Source organism: Eublepharis macularius, chromosome 1 (genome assembly GCF_028583425.1).
Source record: "Eublepharis macularius isolate TG4126 chromosome 1, MPM_Emac_v1.0, whole genome shotgun sequence".
In the NCBI taxonomy this organism is placed as follows: domain Eukaryota; kingdom Metazoa; phylum Chordata; class Lepidosauria; order Squamata; family Eublepharidae; genus Eublepharis; species Eublepharis macularius.
The window spans coordinates 190911614-190936582 of NC_072790.1; the positions used below are offsets into that span (position 1 = coordinate 190911614).

A 24969-nucleotide genomic window follows, 5' to 3' on the forward strand; every position below is an offset into this window, starting at 1 on the left:
GGGAAGACGGGAGACAGGAAGTGCGTAATAACAATAGAGTGGCTGGAGAGAAGCGGCCCTTGCTGGAGGGCAGGAAGTAGGGAATCGCCATTTTTGAAAGGGGAAGGGTCGCGGCTTCAGCGGAAGAGGAAGTAGGCCATCTTGGATTACAAAATCATAGAGAAACCATAGAGAAAAGATGCCCGACATTTTGGACTCTTTAAAACTTAATTTCTATAAGAAGACCGGGACATTTAAAATAGAAAAACGTTAAATTTTACGCCACGGAGTTAAGGAAGAGAGCGGATTCGTGGGAGCGAGCTAAAGCAAGCCCCACGATGTCAAAAAAAGAGTGGCAATCGGCAATAGAAAACCTGGATAAAAACCTGGACAAAAAACTTTTAGATATGATTAAAGAACTTAAGGACACGAAATTGGAGCTGATAAAAGAGGTTAAAGAGGTTACACAGACAGTAAAATCGGAGCTGTCAGAAGTGAAAAAAGGTATGGAAACAATACGAAGTGAACTACAAGGAACGCAGCAGAGAGTTAAAACAGTAGAAGACGCGATGGAGAATTTAGCAGACACGCAACAAACAGAGATGAGATTGGTGAAGGGGAGAATGTCAGTTGCAGAAACTAAACATATGGAGAAGCAGCTACGTTTTCGTGGCTTGCCAGAAGTGGAAGGAAAGTCAGCGCAAGAACAGATGACTGAGGTGTTGGCTGAATACCTGGGGAAGGAGGAGGAGGAAGTTGTGGCTATCCTAGATGTGGCGTACCGTGTGAACTCGAGAATTGCAACCCAGAGGAAATTACCAAGGGATGTGATTGTGCAGTTTACAACTAGAAACATGAAAGAGAGGATTGTGACAAAACAGTTTCAAGATCCATTGGAGATTGATGGCAAGACGATTATTATAATGAAGGAACTGCCCAGATCAGTGTTATTGGACCGGAAAAAATATAAAGTGCTAATTCAGACTTTGAAGGACATGAATATTAGGTACAGATGGGAGCTACCGGAAGGAGTGTCCTTTGAGTTTGGAGGGGCAAAAAAACGCATCAGATCTGAGCGGGAGATGGAGCGATTTATTAAGGACAATGAAAAAGACTTACCAACAAAACTATGAATATGGAGTGTAAAGTATTATCTTGGAATGTAAATGGACTAAACTCACCGAATAAGAGGAAAAATATTTTTCATTGGCTACTAAAACAAAAATGTGATATTGTTTGTTTGCAGGAGACCCATATTAGAAAACAGGATGTAAAATATTTAAAATCTGGAAAATTGGGCAAAGAATTTGTAGCGGCCTCCAACAAGAAAAAAAGAGGAGTGGTGTTGTACATAAAGGAGGAGCTGCAGCCAAAATTTGTTATGAGAGATGTGGAAGCTAGATTTGTAGCAGTGGAATGTAATTGGAATTTAAAGAGAGTGTTGGTAGTCGGACTTTATGCACCTAATGGTGCAAAGGAAAGCTTCTTTGAGGATTTAAGGAAGCATTTAGACGATTTTGCATATGACCAGATAATTCTTGCTGGAGACTTCAATGGAGTGACAGATTTGGAATTAGACAAAAAGACTACAACAGCACAAAAGAAAAGAGGACTATTGCCAAAGCTTTTTTTTGAGTTGATTCAACAAGAGACTCTCGAAGATGTATGGAGGAGAGAATATCCTAAAACCAGACAGTTTACTTTTTATTCTGCAAGGCATCTTACATTATCAAGAATTGACATGATCTGGGCCTCAAAAGACTTAGCGTTATGGACTAAGGAGGTAGAAATAATGCCGATGGTAGGCTCAGATCACAACCCAATTATATGGAAATTTGGAAAAAGGAGAAAAAGGAAAGCCTGGAGAATAAATGAGGACTTGTTACAGGAAAGAGAGAATATGGAAATATTGAGAAGAGAGACAAAGTTTTTCATACAATACAACGTGAACAAAGAAGTACCAACCAACAAAGTTTGGGATGCATACAAGGCGGTTGTAAGGGGCATACTAATGGACTTAAATGGTAGAGCAAGGAAAAAGAAAGAGGAGAAAAGACAAGAGATTGAGGAGAAAATAAAAGCCAAAGAAGCACAGTTAAAAAAGAGACCAGGAAAAAAGAAAATATACCAGGAAATCAAAATTCTTCAAGAACAGCTAACAGCAATGAGTAATAAAGAATTGGAGTGGAACCTTAAAAGATTGAATCAAAAAGCGTTTGAGGGTGCCAATAAACCTGGGAAATATTTGGCATGGCAATTGAAGAAGAAAAGGGAAAAGAAAACAATAAATAAAATCTGTGAAGAAAATAAAACATACTTGGAGCAGACTACCATCAGTAGAGCCTTTTATAAATTTTATGCTAAGCTGTATAATAAAAAAGAAGTAAACAAAGAATCAATAGCATCATATCTGGAGAAAACCAAACTTCCAGAAATCTCGGAAGCTTGGAGAAATAAGTTGAACAGTGAAGTAACTGATGAGGAAATAAGTAAGGCAATACAATCCGCAAATCTAGGAAAGGCGCCAGGGCCAGATGGACTTACGGCTAAATTTTATAAGATAATGGCCAATGAACTGGCACCATTCCTAAAAGAGGTGATGAATGGAGTTTTTAGGGATCAAAGGATTCCAGATACTTGGAGTGAAGCGAATATATCATTGATCCCAAAAGAGGGCCAAGACCTGACCAACGTGAAAAATTACAGACCTATATCACTACTTAACAATGACTATAAAATTTTTGCGAAGATATTGGCGGAGAGATTGAAGGGGTGGCTCTCGGAAGTTATAGAGGAGGAACAAGCAGGCTTTTTGCCAGACAGACAAATAAGAGACAATTTAAGGACAGTGATCAATGCTATTGAATATTATGACAAGCGTTGTGACAAAGAGGTTGGTTTCTTCTTTGTAGATGCTGAAAAAGCGTTTGACAATTTAAACTGGGACTTTATGTTTGCCACTATGGAAAAGCTACAACTGGGAGAAAGATTTGTCAAAGCAATTAAGGAAATTTATAGAGACCAGACTGCAGCAATTGTAGTGAATGATGAACTGACCAAGAAATTGACGATTAGTAAAGGAACAAGACAAGGTTGCCCGTTATCTCCATTGTTGTTCATTTTAGTATTGGAGATTCTGATGATACAAATACGACAAGACGAGGAAATACGAGGAATAAAAATAAAGGACTATTCATATAAGGTCAGAGCATTTGCAGATGACATAATGTTAATTGTAGAAGACCCACTGGAGAACATGCCAAAAGTGATAGATAAGATTAAGGAGTTTGGAGACTTGGCAGGTTTCTTCATTAACAAAAAGAAGTCAAAGATACTATGCAAAAACATGACTAAGCAGAAACAACAATTGTTAATGGAAACAACGGATTGTGAAGTAACTAGTAAGGTGAAATATTTGGGAGTTGAGCTGACTGCAAAAAATATAGATTTGTTCAAGAATAATTATGAAAAATTATGGATTCAGATAGAGAGAGACTTGATCAAATGGAATAGATTGAACTTGTCATGGCTGGGCAGGATTGCAGCAGTTAAGATGAATGTGTTACCAAGAGTAATGTTTTTGCTACAGACAATACCAATCATCAGAGACTCTAAACAATTTGAAAAATGGCAGAGGAAAATATCAGATTTTGTTTGGGCAGGCAAGAAGCCTCGAGTGAAAGTAAAAGTTTTACAAGATGCAAAGGAAAGAGGCGGAATGCAACTGCCCAACCTGAGACTTTATCATGATGCAATCTGCCTAGTTTGGCTAAAAGAGTGGATGACATTAAAGAATAAGAAACTATTAGCCCTAGAGGGATATAAAAAAATTTTTGGATGGCACGCATACCTATGGCATGACAAAGTGAAGGTCAACTCGATGTTCCTGCATCATTTTGTAAGGAGAAGTTTATATACAATCTGGAAGAAGTACAGAATTTATCTACAAGAAGGAACCCCCTTGTGGGTGGTTCCATATGAGGTGATAGACCCGAGAGCTGTTGATAATGAACAACAATGCTTAACGTACAAAGAAATAACTAAAATTGAAGTATCTAAACTTAGAATAAAGACGCAAGAGGAACTATCACCTAACTATGATTGGTTCCAGTATAGGCAGATCAGAGACTTATACAATTCGGACTCTGCAAAAGGGGGCATACGAACAGAGAACTCGGAACTAGAGCAGACCCTTCTTAAAGAAGATAAGAAAAGAATATCCAAGGTATACCAAGTACTGCTGAAATGGTATACTGAGGACGAGACAGTTAAAACACAGATGGTGAAATGGGCTATAAATTTTAATAAAGAAATAACAATGGAGGCATGGGAATACTTGTGGAAAACTACAATGAAGATAACGACATGTACTAATATTAAAGAGAACATTTACAAAATGATTTATCGTTGGTACATGACACCAAAGAAGATTGCGCTAGGGAACTTGAATACTTCTAATAAATGCTGGAAATGTAAGAAACATGAGGGCTCCCTCTACCACATGTGGTGGTCGTGTGAGGTAGCTAGGCAGTACTGGGGGGAAATAATAAGAGAAATGAGTGAAATTTTACAGTTTCAAATAAATAAGAACCCAGAACTCCTGCTACTAAACTTGGGAATGGAGGGAATTCCAGCCCATCATAGGACGTTGATATTTTATATGACAGCAGCAGCTAGACTTTTGTATGCGCAAAAATGGAAAGTACAAGAAGTGCCAACTATTGAAGATTGGATCTACAAATTGCTGTATATGGCTGAAATGGACAAGATGACGAGAAAATTGAGAGATCTGGACTCAGGGCAGTTTAACACGGACTGGGAGAAGCTGAAACAACATCTGGAGAAGAAATGGGAGGTGGGAGGAAAACTGTGGCAGTTTGAGAACTACTGAAGTATAATATAAGTATAAAAGAGAGGGGTGACTTTACCGGGGGAGGAAGAGAAAAGTGAACTTATAAGCAGTTAGATTAATAGATTGATATATATATATAGATATGTATAGGTTAATTGATAGAACATTGATAGAGAATAATTAATGATAAGGTTTAAACATGAGGATTGAGTAACTAACAATATTTTCTTTCTTTGATAAGATTTATATGCACCAAACTGAATGTACAGAAGAGTTAAATTGATTGACTATGTGATGAGCTATATAGAATTACCATAAAAAGATGAAATGAGTAACATATAGAGAACAAATCAAATTGTTTGATTTGTTTGATTTAAATGTGGGAAATTTTTATGGTTTATGATATATAGGTTTATGATATATAGAAATATTCAAAATGGGAAAAGGGGATAAATTGTTTATCCAAGGACGTACAGTTTGGGTGTATAGTAAGTAAAGGAGTTAAAGATGTACTGCTTAATATAATGGAGAATGTATATCTGTTTTAGATAGAGGAATTTAATAGAAGTAAGGGAAAAGGGACAGAGGGGGGGAAAGCTGTTGGAAGTCAACAAAAGGGGGGGAAAGGGAGGGGGTTAGAAATGAAAAATTTGGGGAAAATTGAATGTAATGTAAAAATAATAATATTCTAACCCAATAAAAATTTTTCTAAAAAAAAAAAAAAAAGAATTCTTTCAGTCTTAGGCATCTAAAATAGGCCTGCAGGTCTCCACAAAGTTGTGTGGTTTGTGTGGGTCTGGCTGGGCAAAAAGATAGTCCACATGAGAGGACAGATTCCTCTGCTGGGCTGTTTGTGGCTGGAAAGGTTAATAATGTTGCTAGGTGGATCCAAAGTGTTCTTGTTCCCTGTTGCATGCAGGAGTTTTGAGAATTTCTTCTCCTTCTTGTTCTGTAATTCAGTAAGTAGTGTACAATAAATAGTTTCTCTGGTTTTGGTAAACATCTGCCAGTTCCTGGTCTGTGCAGAAGGATTGTTTTTCATGGAAGAGTCTAGTTCAGAGATCTCTTGCTTGATCCATTGTTGCTTGCTGTACATCAGCCCAATGAGGTGAATTAAGAGTTTCCTGGAGAAGGTGTTGCATAGTTTCTCACTGTAGTCTGTGTAGTAAGTGGATTTCAATGGGTTCCTCACACACAGTCCCTTGGGTAGAATGTCCAGTTTTTTGCATTTAGAAAGGAAGATGATGTCTGTTTGTATTTGTGCCAGTTTCTTCATGAGGTTGATGGATTTCCTCTCCATTCAGCTGAATGCGGTGCTTTCCATGGTCATAGATCCAGAGGAGTTAGCCGTGTTAGTCTGCAGTAGCAAAATCAAAAAGAGTCCAGTTGCACCTTTAAGACTAACCAATTTTATTGTAGCATAAGCTTTCGAGAATCACAGTTCTCTTTGTCAGATGCATGGAGGGCAAAAAGATTATGCTACAATAAAATTGGTTAGTCTTAAAGGTGCTACTGGACTCTTTTTGATTTCAGTATAGACAAACTCTTTGCATTCTTTGCACAAAACGTACACAAATACACAAATTGGTCACCGCCATCAGGGGTAGCAACAAGACTGACCAATCACTGTGCTAGATTCCAACTACCAGAGCGCCAAGTGGCTTAGAGAAGACTTGTTTGTATTTGTCTGCACTCCAACAATCACCGATTATGCCAGCGATCTCAGTGGCATGTTCGATGCTCAAAGACGTTCCATTTTTTGTAAGACAAACAGCGCTCCTAGTGAGTTTAAATATAACTAAACATCTTTGTTGCCAACATACGCTACATAAAACTTAACAAATCACATAAATATCCATAATACATTTGGAGTTGGTTTAGCAGGAATTGCAACATTTTAAAATTTTTACTTTCTCCCGTTAGATTCACAAAATGTTTAGGGGTATGTGTACCCCTGTGTACCCCCAGAAAAAAGCACTGGGTATTGGTATATTAGTATTAGTATTATTGCCTTCAAAAATCAAATCTGAGATTTCACGGTTGTAGGGAAAAAACTAACATTTTCCCAGTATTGCAAAATGTGACCTAGATGGGGTCTTTTCTAAAGAGTCCAACAATCAGAAATGGTTTACTCAAAACTATGTATCTGCCATGTTTCACCTCCAGCCAATAAACACACAAATACAATTCTGCCTACCTTGGCTTGTGAATGGACACTTACCTGATAACCTACAATAATTAAGAAATATTATGGTATTAAAATATTAAGGTTATTAATATTTCTTAATAATATTTAATTTCTTAATAAAATAATAATATTAAGAAATTTTCCCCAGTTATAAATTGCTTTCATAAGTATGTGTGGACAGTAGGAAAGAATTTTTTTTTTCATTTTATGGACATGCACACAAAATTGTTTCCCACCTAGTCCTCGTTTTCTCCCTAAAGAAATGATATGGCAAAGCCTAATTTTATTGACAGCAGTATTGGAATTAAAGGGGGAGGGAACGAACGAACGAATCCTCAATAGTCTTCTAAAAACAGTAGGTGCATACCTGTAACCAAGTAACTGAAATCTGAATTCATATTTCATATGACCTATGTCTGTATTTGCAGCTGTGTCAGTGGATTTTCAGTTTTCTGACTTCAGAGAATTTTTTCTGGACTCCCTATCCAGAAACATCTGCATATCCAACACAAAATGCCCATGTTGCACAGAATTTTGTTTGGGGTTGTGTACTTGGTTCAGGCTTGTTTGGCCTTGCCATTCTGACTTGAACAGAGAATGTGACCTACTCTCCCAGGGCTGTACAGATAGTCTGCAATACTGTTGTTTTTTCCCCTCTCTTTGAAGAATCCTTGATAAGTTTCCAAGGAACTTAACGTTCCCTAGAATTCAGTATGAAAACTGCTGTTCTGTAATGTCTATCTTAAGTAGGGTTGCCAGCCTCCAGGGGGTGGCTGGAGATCTCTTGGAATGATGGCTGATCTGCTTTGGATAGAAAGATAGAAAGATTGATTGCACAGTTACACAGGTATTTATGAATGCTACTGCCACTAATTTATACAACACAGCAGTTCTGCAGATTTCCTTCTCTCATATAAGATCCATCAGCAATTTTTGTTGTGAACTCCTGTGCCATCTGAGTTATGGTTGATATTGTCAGAGTTGGTACTTTTTCGGCAGTGGTGCCCCACTTACAGAATTCTTTGTCCAGAGAAGCTTTCCTGTCCATTTCTTTGGATGGCTGTAGAAGGTGGATGTAAACATTCTTGTTCTGCGGAGCATTTGCCCTCACAAAATATTTGATATTTATAATTGTAATGGCAGCTGTTATAGTTTTGTCCTGTTTGTATTGGTGGTTGGATTGTATTCATGATTTCTGGTAAGCAGGTATGGTATAGAGAGTAGAATGTCAGGCTGAGGCTGTGGATCCTTAGGTTTTAAGTCCCTTTTCAGCTATGAAGCTCTCTGGGCAATTTTGGGCCACTATCTCTCAACATATTTCACTAGGTTGTTTCAAAGATAAAATGTGTGGAAGGTGGTCATGTGCACTTCTCAGAATTCCCTGGGGAAAAGTAGAATAAAAATCAATTATGTAAATTGTTTTATTCTTGTTCTGTTATTTTTATTCTGTATTTTGTTTAATTGATTTTGACTCTTGGTTAAGAGGCAGGTTTTACACTTTAATCCTAAGATAAGTACTGACTGAACTGTACCTATGATATCCAGCTTGGACTACCTTTCCCATTCTGTGTGTTTTGAAAATGGCTCTGTTGTTGGCATTTCTCTTTTTATATGTGTGTGTATTTTCTAATTGCGCATAACATCATTCACCAGATGAGAAACTGTAAGAGGAACAATTCTGCCTTTCCTCTCTCCACGTAAGCACTTTACTCACGCTAGATCTTGTGAATGTTTTTCTTCTTTTTTGTTCTCTCCATCCTAAGAGATGCGCCTCACTACCTTAACACCCATGTCCACATTTGCCTACTCAATTGTCTTTCTTGGCCTGTGTGCATGTCCACTTTAGAGCCTTGGTCTGCTGTCTGTGAGAGGATGTCATTATTGTTCTTTTTGCTTATGCCATGTGGTAAATGGTATGCCATTCAGGTTCAGTTTTTGTTCAACAAAACACTTACTTCCATTTAGTCCTTGTCTTGCATTTTCAGGATAAGATCATGCAATGGTGGTGGTGTTTTTTAAAAGGCATGTGTGTGTGTCTTTATAAAAGATTTTAATCCGTCGTGGTTGTTTTTTTTCAAATTTACATCCATTACAAACAAAATAGTTACAATATGTGAAGGTTGCCTTTTTTACTTTGTGAAGTAGAATATGCCTTTGATAGAATGGCCAGTATTTAAAATAACTTCATTCGTGTTTCTCCCACAGACAATCAAATTCTCCTCCTCCCATAAGACGGCGGCCCACCTGGAGTAAATCATCCTTGGTAAATATCTTGGCGGTGAGCTAAATGAATAGTAATTACTTATTTTTAAAAACCTATTTATTGAAAGCTGCTTCAGATGTCATAAAGTGGAACACTAATATTTTAAAGAAAATAATTAACCTTTGAAGCTTATCCCAGCTGTTTCTCAAAGGACAAATATTTGAATGTAGTAAATAGCAAATCTCTGCATTGTGAAATGATTACTGGTGAGTCACATACAGTATTTCTTCTATAAATATATTGTGTTTAATTTTTCTTTTTAAATTTTAGCCAAGGCAGCACCCATTTATTTTGCCTCCTATGCATGTCCAGTGTGGTGACCCCTACACTGAAACCCACAATTCGCAAGGTATTTAATAATATTAATAATATCTTACATTTTTGTACTACAAGCTTTAGAAGTTTCAGAGTACTTCATAAACATAATTATGGTGAGCCTTAACCATTGCCCTGTAAGATCGGTCAATATTGTTATCTTTACGTCGCAGGCTGAGAGACAGGGGGCTTATCTTATGGCTCTTGAATGGACCAGTGGTAGCAGACATGAGAAGCAAATGAGAGACTTTCAGTGCAATCCTAAGCAGTGTTACTCCAGTCTAAGCCCATTGTAACTCCTCTTAGGATTGCACTGTTCGTAGTTTTCAGCTGTCATGAATAGTGCAGTCCTAAGCAGAGCGGCTCCCTTCTGAGTCCAGTGAAGTCAATGGACATATAAATATGTTGCTTTGCTCAGTATTTTCACCTGGGAATTGGCTGCTTAACTTGGTGTGCAGGAAAAATATCACATCTGTGAAAGAAAATGGCTACCATTTCTCCTTATTTTAAAAATAAATTACAGAACGAGAGTGGGGAGGGGGGGAGGATGTTTCTGTTTAGCTAAGGGTAGGCTGGGTGGTCAATGGACCTGTAGTAACCCATGTGATTTCCACATTGTCATTTCTCAGTGCTGTACTCAAAGGCCTCTAATTGCATTCCACATTTTGTTCCTTGTTTGTTTTGGTTTCCTGTTTTCGGTATATTAGACATAGAGCTTTTTGTTTTATTTGTTACTATAGACAGTCAGGGTGGCTTACAAACCAACACTTTACAATAGTCATTGCCAATAGTAATGTGTCTCAGTGCCCTATCCAGAACATCCAATCTGTTGATGCTCACAGAGCTTTTGTGTGTTTACTTGAATGGGTAAGAATAAGGAACAGCTTTGCTCATGGAAAAGGATATAGACGCACTTGTGGAACTTCCTGCCCTGCTGAAATGAATGGGGGAAATCTTGCAAGCAAGGGTAGCAGTTCTCTATGTTCACTGTAGATTGTGTGCCACTAACAAATTGCTGGATTGTGGCAATATATTTCCTTAATCACATGAGAAACAATCCAGAGCTCCATACCTCTTACCAGATTTCACTTTCTGTCTTTGGCAAATGCTATGAGTGCAGTGGGGAGACTGTGTGTGCATGTGTGGTACTATATCTGACATCGTAATGTGGCCCTCAAAAAGTATTCTACATTCTTACTTCTATTTCTTACTTCTTACATTAGCATGTTTGCTCATTACCTTTGTCATTTTTTTCTCACATATTCAGACAGCATTTTCCATGGGAATGAAGAAATGTTTTATTGTAGATCTCAGACTAGCTTGGATAGATGTGCAATGGACTACAGCTACTTGAATGGCAATGTCCCCAATGGCAGTGTGTGCAGTGCCCAAAGTATGAACTCTCTCAACCGCTCACAAAATTTCATTCAGGCTTCTCCAGTGTCCTCCAACCTCAGCATCCCTGGGAGTGACATCATGAGGGCAGACTATATTCCTAGCCATAGACATAGTGCAATCATTGTACCTTCCTATCGGCCAACGCCAGACTATGAAACTGTAATGAGGCAAATGAATAGAGGAATTATGCATACGGACAGTCAAAGTCAATCATTGCGGAACCTCAATATTGGGAACACTCATGCTTACAACCAACCCAAAGACCTTGTATATAGCCAGCCAGAAATTCGGGAGAGATCTCCTTATACTATAACCTATGGTCCCCAAGGCACTTACAAAAAACATGTCACTCCTCCATCTGAGCAGATGAACACCATAAATCCCACACAGACTAAAACAGCAGCCAGTGCCATTTCCCACACAGTTAGCACACCAGAGCTGGCTAATGTGCAAGTGCCAAATAACCAGAGAGGTGGCACAGCCCATGTACTAAAAAACTACCTTTTCAGACCACCACCCCCATATCCACGTCCGCGGCCTGCTACCAGCACACCTGATCTAGCAAGCCATCGCCACAAGTATGTTAGTGGCAGCAGTCCTGACCTGGTCACTCGGAAAGTCCAGATCTTGGTGAAAACCTTTCAGGAAGATAGCTCTCCAGTCATCCATCAGTCTCTCCAGGAAGTCAGCGAGCCCCTTATGGCAGTCAAGCATCATGCACCTGTCAACAAACGGCAGAGTCTGGAAGTAATCAGCAACATGGTACGTGGTATGGAGGCCATGGCTTTAAAGAGTCTGAATGCCCCTTTACCACGCAGAAATACTTTGCGAGAGCAGGTACAGCCAGAGGAAGTAGTGCAGCTCCCTCACTACCATCACAAGAAGACTTTCTCAGATGCCACAATGCTGATACACAGCAGTGAAAGTGAAGAAGAGGAAGAAGCTTCAGAATCTGTGTCCTCTATGGCAGCACTTCATGTAAACATGGAGTACAATGCTCAGCTGCAAGCTGCCTTGGCTAGAATACCAAACAAACCTCCCCCAGAGTATCCTGGTGCCAGAAAAAGTGTTAGCAACGGAGCCTTGAGGAATGACCAGATGAATGTTACGCTAGCTGTATCCCGAACTAAGGCCATGAGACCAGGGCCTACAAAGGCTGTCAATGTATGTCGGACTGACCAAACTGTGCTAAATGGCTCTTCGCTAGGCCCATCGATCTCAGAACCAGACCTGACAATTGTAAAAGAGAGAGTCAAGAAAGAGCCAGTGAAGGAGAGGCCTGTATCTGAAATGTTTTCTATTGAAGACAGTATCATAGAAAGAGAGATGAGAGTAAGTATGATTTTAAGATGGCAATAAAGGAATAGTTTTGAATGTGTGGGCATTCAGTGATAAAAGTTGAATCAAGGATGTGCCTTTAATAAAACTGCCATTATAATCATATGGGTTCAAAATTTACTTTTTAAAAAAGTGCTAAGATTCCCAAGAAGGTGCTTGAATCTATTTTGCATTCCCTGCTCTGTGTTTTGCAATCATGCAGATTTTCTAAACTCCTAGTAATTAGAGATGGGCACAAACCAGAAAAAAACAAACTGTGTGGTTTGTGGTTCATCGCATTTCACGAACCATGAACTTTCATGAAACTGCCCCAGTTCACGAACCAGTTCGTTTGGTTTGTGAAAACGTCACATCCAGGTCAGCAAATTGTCACTTCTGGGTCAGGAGAAGGTCACTTCCAGGCCAGCAGAAGGCCACTTCCAGGTCAGCAGAAGGTCTGCAGGAAGTCCATCCCCTGTTGCCTAGGAAACTGATTGATCAGCACCAGGCGGTCTGCAGTGACGAACCAAAAAATGAATCGAATGAACCTGCTTAAAAGTTCGTGGCGGTTTGTCAGAAATGGGCTTTGATGAACCACTGGTTCGCGAACCACGAACCATCCTGGTTCGTCAGTTCATGCCTATCTCTACTAGTAATATTGCCAAGGTACAATAAGTTCCTGAGTAATGTTCCCAAGGTATAACTATTTGGGGGTAAAGATTGGGGTCTAAATACCAACTAAATCTGACAAAGGGAGCTTTAACTCTCAAAAGCTCATACCCTGGAAATCTAGTTGGTGTTTATGGTGCTACTAGACCCTAGTCTTGCTCTAGTTCTTCTCATGATGGGATATGCATACTGAATTAAACAGATAGTTTGGGTTGGATCCAGTATAACATTTCTGCCTGCACTGGACTTATGAAATGGCCGAAGATATTCTCAATTATTTGAATTAAAAAGGGAACATTAGGTTGAAATGACCCTGGGTGAAGAGAAGCCAGTGACAGGCACAGGTGTCTAGGAGGCTGGACATCCCTGGCATAAGAGAAGAATATTGACAACGACAGCAAGCACCCTCTTATCCATCTCTCTCTGGTGGAGAAAAACAATAGTCCCACCATCTAGAATATTTCTATTGTTGTGTCCTCCTGCATGTCAGATAGAGAAGGAAGCAGGGGAGGTGGGTTACTGCCACCTGAGTTGTCTTCCATGGGAAATGATCTAGCAGAGAGGTCATAGTAAGGGATTCTTAGGCAAGCAGGTATCCTCTGAAGGATTACTGAGTTTGGCTATTGTTATTTAAGTAAAGCACAAGGAAGGCAGCTCCGTTTTTCGAGCCCACAAAGCTCTGAACTTGATTGCAGTTCTAAGGGCACCAGTGTAGTCTTTGCACCAGGGAGAACTGATAGCATTTCTGGCTTTTGAGTAAGCAAATCTAGTTGGACAAAAACCTAATTATTTTGCTTTGTTCAGGTCTGACAAAGCTCTGGTTTTACATTTTATGCTCTCCCCCCCCCCCCCAGCACATTATCTACCTGGTAGCAATGAAACAAGTTTCCAGTTGGCTTTTTATGAGCCCAGTCACGGGGAATGTATTTGTTTGTTAATGGGTCTCATTGTATTTATTTCAGCAAAACAACACTGTTTAAAATCCACCACCAGTCTGAGTTTATATATCATCTTTGTGATTTGCTTGGCTTGCTTGTTTCTGTTCTCTCTGTCTAACATTTACAGAGAGAGAAGCCTGACTTTGATGGCAAGTCTTCTGTACTGTGGGACTGTTCCTTTGAAATTAAAACTCTGCACTCATGTAGGAACAGGCCCCCCAGGGAAATAATAGGAAGTTTAGGAGACGCATTTGAATTTGCTCTGCTAATGGCAATCATCTGCACTCCTCGGACCGAGTTGTAGATTTTTTGGGAGATTAAAAAGACATTCCAACATTCTGCTGGCATTATTTCTAATCACCCCGAGATGAAAGCGTGCCTTTTCTTGCCAAAAGTATCTAGAGAAACAGAAGATGGCAGGCCTGGAGGCCCAGAAGAGGCCCTTGATGTTGGCAGCGCTCAATGGTCTCTCAGTTGCTCGAGTTCCAGTGCCTGAGGATAGCCAGGATGAAGCAGCCAAGGTGCCAATGGATGAGCGGGTAAGGATAGGACTCTCAAAACAATGCGCAGTGTTTTACTCTCAGCAGTAGTTTCCAAAGCATTAAAAACATAGCTATATAAAATGCAGAACAAACGATGCATGACTGCAAAAGCTGCACCCTGTATGTAAGGTACCCAATGGCTGAATCCAGTGCTGAACGGATGGGGCTACATGTTCTCACATCTAAGAGATGCTCTTGAATAGGACACCATACATGTCCCCTTGAGCAAAATCTCTGCCCTCACACAGGAGGGATATTTCACCCACTCTAATTTCTATAAACATTGAAAGGTATTTGAATGATGACTTTTTTTGAGGGAAAATAAAAAAGTCCAGTAGCACCTTTAAGACTAACCAACTTTACTGGAGCATAAGCTTTCGAGTACCACAGTTCTCTTCGTCAGATGCTTATGCTACAGTAAAGTTGGTTAGTCTGAAAGGTGATACTGGACTCTTTTCTATTTTGCTGCTACAGACTAACACGGCTAACTCCTCTGGATCTTTTTTTGAGGAGTAAGCCTTTTATTACTAAATGGAATCTGACTTGGATAGCAACCACAAATACTTTCCTCCTCATTCTTTTAATGAGCTTATGATGAAATTTCCCAGCTTGCCAAGTATGGAGGAAAGGGGCTGAGTACATTTTCTTCCATCAACCCCCACCCCAAATATGAACTATTTAAAAATGCTGCAAGACCACGTGCTCTTGTTTCCCCCATGCCATTTCAAGCCAAAATAACCCACCTCTCCAAAGCAGGACTTTGGAGTAGGACTTGAAAATGTATTGCGGGGGTGGGGTGGGGACAAAATCATCTGATGCCACTGTGCTAAGGGCCTTATCAGGATTGGGCACGTGCAGCATTTTTAAATGGCCAACTCTAAAATAGTGGTACAACTTGGGTCCAACTTGGGAATGTTATTTAGCTGTGGCCTTAGTTATGACAATTAGCCATGACAAGCTGTATTTACTGACCTCATTCTAGTTAATGTTGTCCGGGGTCTGAGCCCCAGCCCCCAGACTTGACAAGAGGGAACAGCAGGGGACAAAAGGGTGGCAGCAACTCCACCCCCCAAGCCGGCAACCAGGGCCAGAACCTACCTACTCCATGGGGAAGGGGCAAAAGGCCAGTACCTCAGAGGGGTGGAGGGGGCAAGGAGAAACCAGCCAGCCCCACCCTCCAGGGGGAAGAGAGGGGGCTGAGCAGGCCGGAGGGAAAGGGACACAGCAGGGAGAAGGTGGGTCCAGCAGCAGCAGCAGCAACCCAAGCAGAGCCCTTACCTGGCAGGGAGAGGATGCCGCCGATGCAGCCCAGAGCCACACCATGGCTAGAAGACAGCAGCCTGGCTCAGGAGTTGTTGGAAGCCAAGCCTCTCCAGGGGGGGCTGCCACAGGCATTCTGGGGGAGGGGATGGGTAACCCCGCCCAGCATTGCTGAGCAGGCAGCGCAGAAGCTGGCTAAGGCAGCTCCTCGTGAGCAGGGCCAGGCAAGCTCAGTAGCTCAGAGGCTGGCTGGGGCAGCTCCTCGGGAGCAAGGCCAGGCAAGCCCAATAGCACAGAGGCTGGCTGGGGCAGCTCCTCGTGAGCAGGGCCAGGCAAGCTCAGTAGCTCAGAGGCTGGCTGGGGCAGCTCCTCGGGAGCAAGGCCAGGCAAGCCCAATAGCACAGAGGCTGGCTGGGGCAGCTCCTCGTGAGCAAGGCCAGGCAAGCTCAATAGCACAAGGGCTGGCTGGGGCAGCTCCTCGTGAGCAAGGCCAAGGAGCCCTCAGCTGGGGATGGCTCGCACTCAACCCCACCCTGCCAGCATGGCAAAATGGCCCAGGAGGGATTAGTGGTTGGAGGGAAACACCTGGAGGAATGCACAGCTGGGCCCAGTCAGGAGAGGGAACAAGCCTGGAAGGAGGGCGGGGTGGAGAAAGGAAACCCTATAAAGGGTGGCTGGGAAGAGCTCTGTGGTGGTGGGTGTGAGTGAGGAGTGATGATGTGGAGTGAGAGCAGTAGGATGCAAGGGTGGAGGCTTGGAGGAGAGTTCTGGAAGGAGGAGATGGAGGACACAGAGGGTAAGCAGGCCAGGTTGAGCAGGCCAGCGAGTGGACTGAGAGGGAGTCTGGGTGAGGTATACCGCCCCTCCTTCCACAGAGCAGGGTCCTGCAGAGTCCCTGGCCCCCCTGTGACGTCAGGAGCAGACCGCCCAGTGCCATGCCCAGCGGCAGCCGCGGCAAGCCCTGACAAATGTGTTTAATCAGCTGGATGCAATTTATGAAGTGCTTCTCCGGACAAGCACATTTGTCCCTTCTTTTGTGGTAAGTTCTCCTATCTTGCACTTATTGACCCTGTGTCTTCTGGAGTTGGTGAAAGCTCACAAACTACAGAAGACCTTTGGGCCTTGAGGTCATCATTCATCATCCTGGAGAGGGATGTCTTCAGTAAAGGAGATGATGATCAGAGCCCCCCCCCCCCCCAAAAACTCATCTTCTAAGCAGTGACTACCCTTCAGGATTGATGTTTTTAAAAACCCCTATGACTCCCCATTTGTTAAATGATTTGAGTACATGATTGCTTCCCAAGTGTGGGCAATTCTGAATAAAATAGATTTTTTAAAATTTGCTGCAGTTAGGCTTCCAGCCTGTTCAGGAGAACTAAGACTGTTGTGAACGGCCTGCATCTGGAGATCAGGAGAAGAAATATGACCCTGCAGATTTCATTTGTGCTCTCGGCCATTGTCATTTTGTTGGATCATTTGAAACATTGGATGAGAGTTTTAAAGTGATTCCCCTCTTTTTTGGCAAAATAGTTCCAGAAAGTAGAGGGTGCGGGTGCCTATTGTTTTCTTCTCTATAGGACAAGTCCCAAGAATGCCTTCAGTTCTTTTTGTAGTCATTGATATTTAACAGTTACATGAACCAGCTGGGCAGGGCTCTCAAAACTTTGGGGAGACATTGCTGTACTTTTCCATAGGATTAAAAAACCAGCATTCTGCGACCTAAGCCACTGCCAGGATGGGACTAGGTCACTGCCTAGTGGCCAAAATGGGGCTGGCTGTGGGTTCAAATTGAATTTAAATTCCAGCAAGATAGTAATAATGGTGATTCTTAAACTTGGTGCATGAACATATCTTGATAATTAATGGAATAGATCAAGTATGAAATCTGAGGGTTTGGGAGGGGATTCTATGTTACATTAAGATGGGGGGGGGGTTGCTTCCAACTATATTTAATACATCTATTTCTGCCATTATTGCAGGACAGTGATATATAGGACCTGTGTGGGTTTCGCCTTGAGTCACAATAACTTTTTCTTCTTTCGGGGTTTGAAAATAATAGTGCAAAATCTTGAGGAGAAAACTGGAAGAAGGAATGGTATTCACTGAATATGAGCAGATTCCAAAGAAGAAAGCAGATGGAATCTTTACCACAGCAACACTTCCTGAGAACATGGAGCGTAACCGTGTGAGGGAAGTCATTCCATATGAGGAGAACCGAGTAGAGTTGGTCCCAACCAAAGAAAACAACACTGGCTACATCAATGCCTCACACATAAAGGTAAAGGCTGAGAAAGCAACCATTGTAGTTGAAAAAGACTCTGATCTCCCTGGTTCCAGTCCAGTATCCATACCCACAAAACCAGAGTTCAGATATGTACTCAATGTGAATTTAATGGGGAAATCGGTTAAAAGTTATGTTCTCGGCCTCCATTATTTTTAGGTACAATTTGTGTGTTTTATAGAAGTAGTATTGGTTTTGTAAGCAAAATACTTTCTACTCTTTTCCCTTGTTCCTCCTCATCCACCCCTCCTTGTGTTGAGATGACTCATTTATCCACAACAACCATGACTCATTTATTGTCTCATATCACAGATGAAGGAAGATTATCAATGCCTGAGTGCGCTCTGAGTTCTGAGTAGGGAAAACTTTAGTGTGAGCTGCAGAAACTAAAGAGGATGGCTTAATCCATTTTGAACATGTGCAAAAAGGCCTAGCATAAGAAGTCTTTAATGCTATTTTTAGATCAGGTCTAGAATCTGCCCACTGGGGATTCATTCTAGACGTACTTATGTCCCAATGCTAGCCATGTTCAACTATCGTTCGGTAAATGCTTGTGAGAGTTGTAGCTGAAATCTGTACTGGCCCAGCATCACCCACTATCTCATTCTTCATCCTGAATTTGAAAAGTTGAACATTTATAATGGAAAGTTGATTCAGTACGAAGTAAAAATTCTTTACTTTCTGTGTCTAACTGGTCAACATTTATAGATAGATGTGATGACATTTTCAAGGCAGATAGCTTTAGATTTCTGGTCTGGAGTTTGTTGTATGAACTGTATAGTTTTAATAGAATTTGAACTTACCACATTTATGATATAGTTCATTGCTGGTCAAAAGAGTTTAAATTGAAAGCATATTTTACTGCTTATATTCCAAATGCAGTTTGGTCATAATTTACAGTGCTAAACCTTGTTCAGTCAAAACACCTTTCTAAACCAGAATCCTGTCAGATTTCTGCCAAAGGACCTGGTGGGTAGCAGATACTGTGCTTTTTTGGCACTATCTGTTGCAGCTTGGATGACTGATTACTGAATCTAATTTTTTTTCATCCATTTGTGAGAGGAGAAATCACTTCTAAAAGCATAAATTTTGTCCCATGAGGTAGCACGGTCCAAGAAAGAATTTCCCCAGCCATTTTTAAGAGTCCATATTTCATCTTGGGTATCAGCGTTGGACATACGCACATTGTTCTGTGGTGCATGTAGAGACATGTGCTAATGCTTTTTACTATACAGCTCTGTTTCCTGCCAGTCCTTTTCTTCTCTCACTCCAAGTGGTTGTTACGGAAGCCAAGCAGATGTTCTTTTGCTCAGAAGGTGAAATTGCATCTGCAGATTTTACCTCAGTCACACAGCAAGTGGTTTTCACCCAGTTATAAATTTTTTAATATCCTGCTGTCAGGGCAGTAGAATGCAGTCACATTATAGGCAATACACTCCCTCTAGACTATTTATGAGGTTTTGTTTTTGCCTTGTGCCAGGAAGCTGAGCAGTTGGGCTAGGACTGAGCAGGCAAAGAAACTCCCATATTATCCTGATAAGATCTCAGTCTGGACTCCTACACTGCTGCTAAGTTTGCATTCTTTGATGAGGTTGTCATCATTTGATTTTTTTTTCTATCCAGGCTGCTAAGATAATTCACATTCTGTTCGAATATAGTAAAAAAAAGTTTTCAGTGTGAATATTCTTAAATGCACACATTCTCCCTTTCCCAACAATAATCTTTTCTTTTTTAATATTGTTACATTAGAGTATAATGAAATGACTTCATATCTTAAAGAGATAAACTTACACAGGACATATAAGGATGGTTCTCCCATCTGTCAGACTGCATATATCAAGTGTGCGTACTTGATGTGGGGCTCTAGAAAAAGCTTGGGGAGTTTGCTAATGTACTACCCAGCCTGCTGCGTAATAGAATTCATGACTGAGCTGATCAAGATAGCTTTGGCATTGACATTGAGAACCAAAATGTTGTTGGTACTTGGTGTCTCTAGAAGAGTTAATGCTCAAATAGCTTAAGATGTTCAGTTCTAGAATTAACTTAATGCAATCTGTCTTTCTCTCTTGCTCCCCACCTCCCCTAGGTTACAGTAGGTGGGGAAGAGTGGCACTACATAGCCACACAAGGACCTTTGCCGCACACCTGTCATGATTTCTGGCAAATGGTATGGGAAGAAGGGGTGAATGTGATTGCCATGGTGACAGCAGAGGAGGTATGTAAAATTGTAAGGCACATCTGAAAGGAGAGCTCCAACTGCTATTTCTATGAAGTAGTTCTCAGAATGAGAATGTGGCCTCCTTGAAAGGTACAGGGATCAATTTCAAGGGGTATGATAAGCTTCCTCTCCCCTTGCCCATTCCACTTTCTGTCTATGTATGTTGGTTAACCCACTCTCCTAGTCAGGGTATCAAGGGTTACCACAGTCCTCCACACAAAAATTCTGTCTGGGCCCTTCTCATGTCACCGTGACCCAACCCAGGTATCATATGAAAACAAATCACATGACACACTGTTAGCATGACTATGGTGATAATCATTGTTTTTCCATATTTGCACCATACACTTCTCCCCCAACACATACTGCAAGTTTTCTATCCCACCCTTTCTCTAAAGACCACACATGCCACCCACCATTTTTCTTCACAATAACCCTGTGATGTAGGGTAGGATAGGAAATGATGCTCACACTTCCCTTTTACTGCCACCATCACCCATTCAACAAATTTATATCTGCACACAGAGCAGTAACTTTCACAGATATAATGGTGCCCTTGGGATTTTGTTCATCATTTTTGATGATCCTGCCCCCTATCTATTCAGTATGGTGAACTGAGTGCCTCATCCTGAGCATCTTGTAGAAGCGCACCCGAAGTGCCATGCTCATAGAGAACAATGTAAATATAGCTTGGTGTTCTTTCTTTGGCTGTTGGTCATCAACAGTGTCCAGTTAGAAGACAGAGGAAGGCTTGCAAGGGTGATTCTAGTTTCCTGTTTTATTCTCCAGCATCTGAGCAATGGCATACTTTGGTACAAAATCTTGGGGCAAGGAAAGGGAGACAAAGGAGGTTGCTGGCTTTACTATCTGCCTTCTGACTACTTCCCCACTTTGGGCACCCACAGCCTGGTTCTCTCCATTTTGATGAGCTTATCCTTGATAGTGGAAGCCAGAGTGGTTGTTTTTTGTGATGTAGGAAGGCCCTTCTATAATAATCTGCTTGTCTTTGGTGGCCTTTTTGTTTTCTCTTTACTCTTTTGAATTCCCTGCTCCCCCCAAGTTCCCTTTGAACTTGGATGACGAAACACAACCACATTTGTAACATTCTGGTGTTCAGCTGGCCACATACTGTAATAATGGATGTTTAGCTGCATTAGAAGATTGTAGCACGCCAAACAAAGCAAAGATAATTGCAGTGAATTCTGAGAAAGCTAAGCTCTTCTTCCTTGAAAAGAATGGCATTCGCAATTCATCCAAGGCCACCTCTGCATACTAGTATCCTTATCAACTGCAAAGAGCAGGAGCTGTTGTTCTTGTAAAAGTGTCGATTTAAAAAAAGCCCTCTTAATTCTCTTGCCAAGCACAGCAGTTGTTTCTTGTCTGATCCTAGAACTGTGCATTGTTTTGTAAAACTGGCAGCTACCAACACTAGTCCTGTATTCAGTGCAGAGCTCTGCTGCCTTTATGGGCACTGAGGAACAGCCGTCCTTGTTTAGTGGCATGGCCTGATCTTTTCCATGTTAAACATTTACCAGTGTCAGCTGTTCAGAAGGGGGAGCAAGAGTCCACTTAATGCACAGTTTCAGAATAATCTGACCAGGGAGGAAGTCTCTGTCTAAACAGTGACAGACTCTAGAGCTGTCTCATGGCCTCAACTATGATTATATGCATGCATTCATAATAAGGCTCTTATTCCATGCATGCATAGATACAGCAGGGAATCTTCTCTGCCCCAACATGGTAGGCTTTTTTTCACAGTAATGGAAATGCATGCTCAGTGATAAAATGGCAGTCCTGGAACAATTCTGCATCCTAGTTTGCCCTGAAGCAAGGAAGATGTTCTTCATTTGAGTGGGAGCATCCAAGCATTATCATCCCCTCTTGCCCAACCACTTTCTGGGAGAGTACCGAATGATGCCCTGTGGTGGTTGGCTGAGTAGCAATCGCAAATGAAACAGTTTTGTTTTCTCCCAACTATAGGCATCAGTGCTGTATTACTGTAGACATACTCTTTTTTAAAAATTGTCTGGAGAGCCAAGGCATTTTTTTGACACATTATGTGGTGGTGTACAATATTTCTGAAGTCAGACCACATGTATAATATCAGGAGTATGAAAAACGGGGGAAATTTTTAAAGCATTCTGTTAATTCTCGATACTGATACCTTAGTTCCTGTAAGATCTCTACATATGTACATTGAGATCTTTCTATACACATCTGGAGCAGACCTCTGCATAAAGATGCCAAATGACAAAAAAGACAATCCTTTTGTAGCCTTCTTCTGGGTTTTTAGTGGCCAAAGGAGTAGGCTGTGGTTGTGAATGTTTTGTGGAAGCTTAATTTATACCTTCAGATTTTGCAGCATTCTTTATTCCAGAAATGGCCAGCTGGTTACTCAGAGGTCAAATTTGAACCTTGAAGTCATTTTATCTGGCCCATGGTGGCCTTATTAAATTTTAATCAAATTAGAAAAAAATGTATTCAAGATGTAAGAGGATCAGTGCATTCAGCATTTCATATATTTCTAATTCTTTTTTAAAAAAATATTTAAAAAGAGAAGACATAACAGTAGAAAGTGCATAGAAACTTATACAAGCACTACACTTGAAATTAGATTAAACTAATAGAAAGATACAATCAGAATATATAACAATACAACTTAATTGTATAGTAGCTATACCCAAACTTTAATATCAACTGTTTTAATTAATCATTTCCTGTGTTTTATATTTGTATCAAGTTACCTTAATTAATCTTAATTTTAGCCTAAGTAGTCAAATAAATCCTTCCATTTTCTTCAAAATTCAGCTGTTGGTCTATCATGCACATAAATAGTTAATTTGACCGTTTGATGCATATTCATAGATCTTATCTATCCACTCTAACAAATCAGGGCACATATCTGATTTCCATTTTGCTGCATATAGTACTCTTGCTGCTGTACCCATGTAATGAAAAAGGTCTCCCTGTTCTTTTGTAACATGTATTTCTAATTCTTGGCCCCTGTGTGGCCCTTGAGAACAGAAAAATCTACTATCTTTGATCTATATGGTACTTGCTGTGGAAATACACAAGATACAGTCCTTCAATTGAATAACTGAATTTTGAGAAAGTTACGAATTCTTCAATGCCCGTTTTTGGTGCTAGTTTAAAGAATAAGAGGGACTGCTTTATTTGTAGTGACAATTGCTTAGTTTATTCTCTGTGACTTTTGTAGTTGTGGTCTTAAGAGCCGAGCTGCATTAATTTTGCTTCTCCTTCTGTTGTTATGGAATAGGAAAGAGGAAGAACTAAAAGCCACCGTTACTGGCCAAAACTGGGCTCCAAGCACAGCTCAGCCACATATGGGAAGTTCAAGGTGACCACCAAATTTCGCACCGATTCTGGCTGCTATGCCACGACAGGTCTGAAGGTCAAGCACCTTTTGTTGGGGCAGGAAAAAACAGTGTGGCATTTGCAGTACACTGACTGGCCAGATCATGGTTGTCCAGAAGAACAAGGCTTTCTTTGTAAGATTCCTTTCATATTACTGTGAAAATGCCTGCTAGGTATGGGAATAATAAGTATTTATCAGAATGGTTTGCAATGAGAAACTTATCCTAGGGTAAGGGGGGCGGGGGGGGGGGAGATAGGACTTCTGAGACTGGAAGGCCCTGGGCCAAAACTGGCCTTCTGAGAAGTACAGCTCTGGCTTCCAACATGCAAGCCTGGGGGATGTGGCTGGCTGAAATAAACAGAGTGTGAGGCAGCAGAACCTGAAGTAAACTACTTTATGGCCCTGCAAGGAAATTATTTGTTGCCTAGTTGTATACGCCACCCAATTGCACAATCATCTGTCACTGTGGATTCCAAGCATGTGTACTTGGTGGTGGAATAGATGGTCTGTTTTCATGCCTGACAGTGGACATGGGAATACAGGCTTTTTGTGATGGAAACAGCTGCAACTCTTTCTAGTGCAGCACAGTTGGGAATATGTTTGACATTCTGGGGGGGGTGGGGTTCAAGGGGAAGGAAGGACCCAGGTAGATGCTTCCCTCCCATTAGATACTGGCTCTGACAGACATTTGTTTCAAGGGGATCTTGCTGCTGTTGTGATCCTAGTCTATTAATAGCAGGAAAGCTGTAAGTAAGGTATGCAATCATCTGCTTAAAGGACTTGGGGATTTGCAGAGGGTGGGAAAGGATATGTATGTGTGTTTTAAAGAGCTGTCTAAATTAAAGGACCAAAGTCCCAAGCAGTAATTGACACCCTGCCAACACTTGCTGGATTCAGCACTGTTTCCTGCCCAGAGGCCAAATAATTAGCATCTTATAAGAAAGGTAAATTATCATAATTTGAAAGGAAACATTGATTCTTCATATAGTTGTTATCTTTTATGTGAAGCCGTGTAGGGTTTAAGATTGTGATTTTCTTTTCCCCATCCTTACAGCCTATTTGGAAGAGATACAGTCTGTGCGCCGCCATACCAACAGTGTTCTGGACAGTAGCAACAATTGCAACCCTCCGATTGTGGTGCACTGCAGTGCTGGTGTGGGGAGAACAGGGGTGGTTATTTTGACAGAACTCATGATTGGCTGCTTGGAGCACAATGAAGTAAGTAAACACATCTTCTGTAAGGAGTTCTTTTTGTATTAATGACAGGAAAAGTCTTACAGCAAAGGTCAGCTCAAAGCATATGTGATGAAATTTAAGGAGCCAGAAACAGGTGGCATAGCCTTTCCAATGGATGGGAGATGGGCCTTGACTCT

At 41.1% G+C, this 24969-nt stretch overlaps 1 protein-coding gene across 2 annotated transcripts in view; it reads left to right on the plus strand.

Annotated features, from left to right (window-relative positions):
- The window catches only part of PTPN14 (protein tyrosine phosphatase non-receptor type 14), a 203282-nt gene that overhangs the window by 165417 nt on the left and 12896 nt on the right, over window positions 1-24969 (plus strand). Inside the window, exons 11-18 of one of the 2 annotated variants that reach the window (XM_054981497.1) lie at window positions 9225-9297; window positions 9553-9631; window positions 10865-12327; window positions 14315-14458; window positions 17781-17999; window positions 20089-20217; window positions 23498-23729; window positions 24651-24814. In XM_054981497.1, coding sequence (XP_054837472.1) covers window positions 9225-9297; window positions 9553-9631; window positions 10865-12327; window positions 14315-14458; window positions 17781-17999; window positions 20089-20217; window positions 23498-23729; window positions 24651-24814 — 2503 coding nt within the window. The remainder of the gene's footprint in view (window positions 1-9224; window positions 9298-9552; window positions 9632-10864; window positions 12328-14314; window positions 14459-17780; window positions 18000-20088; window positions 20218-23497; window positions 23730-24650; window positions 24815-24969) is intronic. The other variant, XM_054981505.1, reaches the window with a different exon arrangement.